This window comes from Parasteatoda tepidariorum, chromosome 9, assembly GCF_043381705.1.
Source record: "Parasteatoda tepidariorum isolate YZ-2023 chromosome 9, CAS_Ptep_4.0, whole genome shotgun sequence".
Taxonomy (NCBI): domain Eukaryota; kingdom Metazoa; phylum Arthropoda; class Arachnida; order Araneae; family Theridiidae; genus Parasteatoda; species Parasteatoda tepidariorum.
Window position 1 is genome coordinate 16,105,311 of NC_092212.1, and position 6,740 is coordinate 16,112,050.

The window sequence follows — 6,740 nt, forward strand, 5'->3', positions numbered from 1 at the left end:
TGGGAAAGACTTTAAAACAAAACTTACAACAGTTACTTTTCTCAACAACTGAAATTTAGAATAGTGTGATTAAGAAAAATATGTGAACTGTTTGCAATTTCAAATTAATATTGAAATGTACAGGTTTAGAATTTTCTACAGTGAAAAGTTTTCGGAACTTCAGTGTTCAAAAAAGTATACAAAAGCTAGACGTTAAGAACGTATCCAATGAGCGAGTAAAGTGAGCATCGGATTGCGAAGCAATCCGAAATGAACTGCGAAAGCAGTTCCGGGGGTTGACGAGCACCAGCGAGCAGGGGGCGAAGCCTCCTAGTTTTATTATACTGAACTAGAAATTAAATTATGCATGTTTAATGATTTCTAATAGAAATCGATGAATTGGAATCTAAATTTGCGAATCTTCAGAAGCTTACCTGCAAGGAAAATAAATACGGGGTTTAAAATATTTATTTGGGGGATATGTCCATACACTTATGTTATCGATTTTAGATTTAAAAATTTATTTGGTGAATATATCTATATTTATGTTAGCCATTATGCTGACCTGACTTGTTGAAACAAAAATAACTAATTCTTAAAAATGTGCAAAAACTCTCAGATTAACACATTTTTGATTAAACAGAGCTGTAAGCTAGAAGTGAAGAATGTTGTCGTTGATTTATCTTTGAATAAAAAAAGAAATAACTTTCTGAAACTTAAATCTCAACAGTGTGTCGTACTAAGCATAAGAGAAAATTCGTTTTCACGCACCTGCCCCGAACGTTTCTAATACCGGTGTTCCAATACATTTTGTGATCTTTTTCGTCCATCAAATAATCAGTGTGTTAAATTTCATTGTAATCGGAAGAATGGTACTGATCTGATGAGGAGTTTACTCCTTACAGACAGACAAATAAAATAAAAAAGCACGTATTCATTTTTATATGTGTAAATTGATAATTGTTTATTTAAAAGTATATATATATATATATATATATATATATATGTTAATTAGTTGTATGGAGTTGTAAATAAAATTAATTTTCCTTAATTTTTGAAACCTAGTATCAGATATTAAATATTAGACATGAATTTGGTTATCACTTAATGTTTAGCAAGTTGCCATTTCTATATTTGCAAGAATAAAATCTAGGAATTAAGAAGAAAAAAAAATTACCTTTTTGTTTCGATAAAAGAGACTGTTCTTTCAATAATTAAATTTATTGGTTATTAAGGGATTTTCTATTTTTAAAATCAGTTTAGTTTCAAACCAAAGTTTGTCAGCATGCTGTTTCTTATTATTTCCAATTATTTTAATTAACTCCAGCAAAGTACTCGAACTACTTATTCAGCAACCACATGAACAGCTTATCTCACTGTGTTAAACTGCTATTATATCGATTAAATTTAGGCTGAAAATAGTTAAGAGAAATGACACTTACTTAGTGAGCAAAATGACGATTCGTTTGCTATCCACCACTCGTTCCATTAGATTGTTTATTTCGAAATTTCCAGCTTTGAGGTCTCTCTGGGGGACAAATAATTTATAAAATGGATGTTTCTCTTCCAGTTCTAAGGAAAAGCAAAATAAACAATGGTAAAAAATGCAGTTTATTACCTCCTTCTAACTTAAATAATATTTTTCACCCATTTGGAATATGAATAAGAATAAGAAGATGTAGGAGAAGAAGAAGTAGATGGTGATATGGAAGACAAAGTAGAAAGGCGAGGAAGAGAGAGAGGAGGAAAAGAGAGAATAAGTAGAAGAGAATGAATAGAAGTAAGAGAGGAGAATGAGTTGAAGTAGAAGAAGAAAATGAGTAGAAGTAGAAGAAGAAGAAAAAAGAATATGAAGAGAAAGAATAAAAAGAAGTAAAAAATATAGAAGAAAAAAAAATAGAGGATAAAAAAAAATTAAATGCTGATCAATGAAGAAACAGCAGTATGTAGTTTTCATGGCGAAATTGCATTATATGTTCTTTTGAATAGAAGTTATGAAATCCCATGTTATTATCAAATCCCGTCTACCTGTTTAGGGTTAAAACTTGAACATTTCCCTATATGTATGAAACAATAGTACATAGCTGCCGAACTTTACACGAAATAAGAGATGTTTTTACTAGTGGTAGTAAAACAAAAATTACATTTACCATAACCCAACATAGAAAATTTTCATCCAAAATCAATTTCCCCAAATATTCGTAAAATGGCAATTGAATTACAATTTGAGACCTTTTTTTTATTTCGCGAGATATTAAACACACCCTCATCTAACTATCATATGTTTACATGAATGTTTAATTTATTTACTTGTAATGCCGGTGAAAACCAATTTAAATATAAATTTATGTTGCTCAGAAAAATGGTATAAAAATATAAATTTATGTCATAAGAAATAAAACTATTGCAACCACCGTATGTTCAATTATATAATTTGACAAAAAAATTCATTAAACTCTGTGAAATGACATTTATAATTGCAAACAGTTCCTCATTGAGCTGATCGTTTAGACAGTGTTCATAGTAGCACAACGAAGTCAAGCATCACTGGCTGTGGTCAGTGCGCGGGTGAGTGACCACTTTGATCTGCCTGCAAATGGATCTAGAGTGTGAGGTGCGTTAAACTGTTCTACCGTGAAAAGCTCGACTTCTCGAAGGTCGTCTTGTTACCGAATCAGGGCAGCACCCCTTTGCAGAGGATCAAAATTCGGATGGCACGTCTTCAGATCATCCTCAGGAATGTTTCCCAGAACGTCACTAAAAGGTTTATTTTAGTGGTAGCTACTATTATGCTTAAATGTATTAATTTTAGTTTTTTTAAACTTATTTTCCACACCACTGTGCATTAATGATTTAAAAGTTCATATTCAACGCCATTTTGTTCCAGCTCTTTCATGGTGAGGCTTTTAAAATGTTGGCTACATTGGAAAAAACACAGAAAGCTTTGGTTTTTAAATGTCTACTACTCTACAAAATATTTTGAATAAAGCGTTAGTAGTTGGCAGGCCTGCTTTTGTCGCACTTAAAAATAATATAAAAGTTTAATCTGGCATTCTGAGGATTTTGCTACCACACGATTATGAATTGTTTTAAGAAAATGTAAAGCAAGAAGCTGAGATTTTAAGGCATTTTTAAACTTACCTGGCAGAAAGTGTTTTCGGACCCTAGCAGCGTCTTCATCAGTGAACGAAATATAAGCATCGAATAGTTTTCCGTCATCTCTTTTGTCTCGTTTCTTGAAACATCTCCATTCTCTCGAATAGAGCCACACTTTTAAATGATATCGATATCGGAAATACAACAAAATGGAGGCCACTGTCATCATTAGAATCACTGCAAGGTATGAATAAAAAAAAACAATTATTTTTGAAAATTGTTTATTAGTAATATATACACCCAAAATTAGGTTATATATCATTCAAAATTTTGACAACCATTCAAATTGAAATAACAGTTTTTCTAATATGCTCAAAATAATGATTAGGAATCTTTACTGGCAAATTAATAAAAATTGCCCACATTAACCTTACTCTCTAGTTTTATCGAATCTGGGGGGTGAAAAAAACGCTAGGCTGCCTACTTTCTGATCTTTTTGTGAAAATTTCTTCTAGTGGTAGCTGAGTTAATGTTTTAATGTATGATTCTTTATTTTGTAAATTTGATTCAAATTTATTCAACACACCACTACATTTAAATGAAACGGGGAAGAGAAAACAAATATTCCTCTCTAAATTTGCTTCTGCATTTGTGCAAAACTGCATTTGTATTTTTTAATATCCTGAACCGTTGGATAACAATATCGAGACATGGGACTAATATTAAGATAATGATTTTTGCATACAGTTCTGAGCAGTATTAATAAAATCGAAATATGCACTGTCCATGAATAAGGTCAACTTCATATGCTTGCTATATTTTCCTTGCTTTGTTCTTATGGACAATTTAATGCGTAAGTTTTAATAAATTAAAAAAAGGAAGCTCTAAAATGCAAATTATTTTTACAAAGTTGATTCGTAATATTATCCCCCCCCCCCCCCCCCTACTTACCCAATCCATCCAAAGCCGAAAACATGAGGTCGAGTAATCCCAGATAGTAGTGCAAGGTTGATTTTAATGACATCAACAACCTTTATCGCAACCCCTGTACTAGGGTTATAAATGATTAGCAAATAAACCATGCAAGCTTGAAATTTAACTATGCTACCAATGTTCGCATTAATTTCGCAAAAACAACCCTTTTATATCGAGATTGAATCTGGCTTTGCGAAACAAGACTAGAAAAACGTTCTGAAATCACGAATAAATCATCCTTTTCAAATCAACAGTAGAAAAGCGTTTCCAAACCGAGGATAAATTCACCTTTCCAAGATTTCATTTAGAATTTATAACCCTCACTTAAACAAGGTTTATTCGCGCTTTTCACACTTTCTTTAAAGCTCTAAAAGTGAAAAAGTAAAACCAATTTAGCCTAATCACAAGTTTTCAACGCAAACATAATTCTGCATTTCAGAGCTTGGACAAAGCTAGAGAGAAGAAAAAGGCAAAAAGAAGATTTACAGTAAAAGACGAAAATATCTCATTTTTGTAAATTTTGCATACTAATATTTCTTCCAAGTCTAAAAAAGATTGATTGATCAATCTTTCTATGCCGACCAAATGAAAATACAACGTTTAACATAGTGTTGCGTACTATCTGGATTTTCATTCACAATGTAAAAGGTACACAACAGTTTGCAATTGGTTTAATAACGTTTTATTTGGAGGAGATTTCTGGGTTTTGACGATTTTTGAACTAGCTTTACTTTGGTATAGATGATAGAAGGGCCGGGATAGCCTGGTTGGAAAGGTGTTAGGCCCATATCTAAGAGGTACTGAATTCGATCCCGTTCTGTCGGAGATTCTTCTTGTAGTATGTGGTAACTGGTGCGCATTAAATCTGTCGGGTCATGAAGTCCTCCATGTTCCCATAACAAATTATACCTCTCGTAGGACTGAATTGGAGATTGATTGTTCTATTGTTCAGGTTAGAATTACGATTCTGTGGATGAATGAATGAATATGTGAATGGCTCCGCCCTATAAAAAGGGCTGTGAGGAGTGTACAGCTGAAGTCGTACTTTTGGACATAGCACTGATAAGCAAGAAACGCACCATCGGCATTAAATTTCACCGAGGTTACTTGCTTACATAGGCAAGTGACATTAAAAACAACAACATAAATGATAAAAGAAAAGCATCTTTTAACATAACTTTTCTGTAGTTCAAGACATGTTTGATATTGATACTTACCCGCACCACCTACCCCCATTAAGATATAGTTCCGTATTAGTTTAGGACAAAGCTCGATTTCACTTAGAGTAATTATTACTCTCCCTCTCATATTCTCTCTGTCTTCTTCAAAGCTGCATCGTGTCTCGTTTACATCTAAAATCTGAAAATATTTCGAAATTTTAGAAATTTTCTAAAATGGCATTAATCCGTCAATTAGGGTTACTTTGCCTAGTTTTAAATTTCGATTAAATTTTTCGCTTACTTCAGTAAGAGAGTAATTAAAATCGCCAATTAGTGGGAGAAATTGGTATTATAATATTTAAATTCGCTTTCATTACTTTCCCTTTTAGTAAAAATTCAAAAATGTGTTAGGCAAACATATCCTTACTACCGGCGTACTTTATTACGTAACGTAGTTACGCCAAGTTGTCACGTAACGTAGTTACGCCAACTGCTTCTAAAGTCAACTTTTTGGAAATATTTCCTTTATGAGGGGGGGGGTCAAATAAGCAAAAGTATGCATCTAAACAGTTAAATATTTTTTTAATCATTAATTATTTTTATAAATCTTCTTTGCTCGTTTAATTGTTAGATATTTTTTTTTAATTTTAATAGATAACTGTTAGCAGAAATAATTAAAAAATGAGAAAATATATATTAACGTACAATGGGACTCATTGTTTGACAAAATCTTGAAAAGTTTTTTCTCCAGTCTACCTCATTGAATTATTTATTATTATTAATATTTATTATTTTTATAAATCATATTTACGCGCTAGAGAGTCGTTCAATTGTTAGTTCCTGGTTTTAAAATTCTAATTGAAAATTGTGAGAAGATATAATTTAAAAAAAAAGAAAACGTACATATTGGCACGTAATGTGACTTATGCTGTTTGTCAAAATCTTGAAAGATTTTCTTTCCCAATCTGCCTCAGGATAAAAAAAAATTTCTCTTATCCAATTCGCCGATGTTCTAATCGAAACTTCAATTTTCTATTCAATTTGTTTTCTCTCATCGGCCTCAATTGTTTTCTCTGAGATGGAATTTTGAAAACAATGCCAGTCAGGAAAATGCTGGATTCATCCACATTCTCATAAGTGTATGGCTTCTTTTTGCCCTTAGTTCTCAGATAGGTTGAAAACCTTTGATTTTTGGCAGACAATGCTTCAGAGATTTTCCCTGAGAAATATATATCCATCCAATTTACACTGCACTAAACACAAATAGTTATAATGATTCAACAGCCATTTTTGTTTGTTTTACGGATAAAATTTGTTAAACTGCTTGTTCAACGGTCACTATACAAGACAATTATTTTTCGCTCTGATAAATAATCTATATATATATATATATATATATAACTAACTAACTCAGTGGCGCGACAGCCCATTAAGAGGGCCAAGGCCGACTGTGCCCATCTCAGTTTTCTTGACCTTGGGCTCTGGGGTGCAGGAGCATATGTTCCGGTATAGTTTTTTTTAAGTAGCGGA

At 32.3% G+C, this 6,740-nt stretch overlaps 2 protein-coding genes across 2 annotated transcripts in view; one reads left to right on the top strand and one right to left on the bottom strand.

Moving 5' to 3' along the window:
* Positions 1-6,740, top strand: part of LOC107445005 (protein toll-like) — a 73,884-nt gene that overhangs the window by 39,124 nt on the left and 28,020 nt on the right. The window lies entirely within an intron of this gene.
* The window catches only part of LOC107445007 (protein toll-like), a 22,433-nt gene that overhangs the window by 5,067 nt on the left and 10,626 nt on the right, over positions 1-6,740 (bottom strand). The window contains exons 4-6 of the mRNA XM_071185236.1: positions 5,268-5,409; positions 3,121-3,312; positions 1,422-1,551 (exon numbers count right to left, since the gene is read on the bottom strand). Coding sequence (XP_071041337.1) covers positions 1,422-1,551; positions 3,121-3,312; positions 5,268-5,409 — 464 coding nt within the window. The remainder of the gene's footprint in view (positions 1-1,421; positions 1,552-3,120; positions 3,313-5,267; positions 5,410-6,740) is intronic.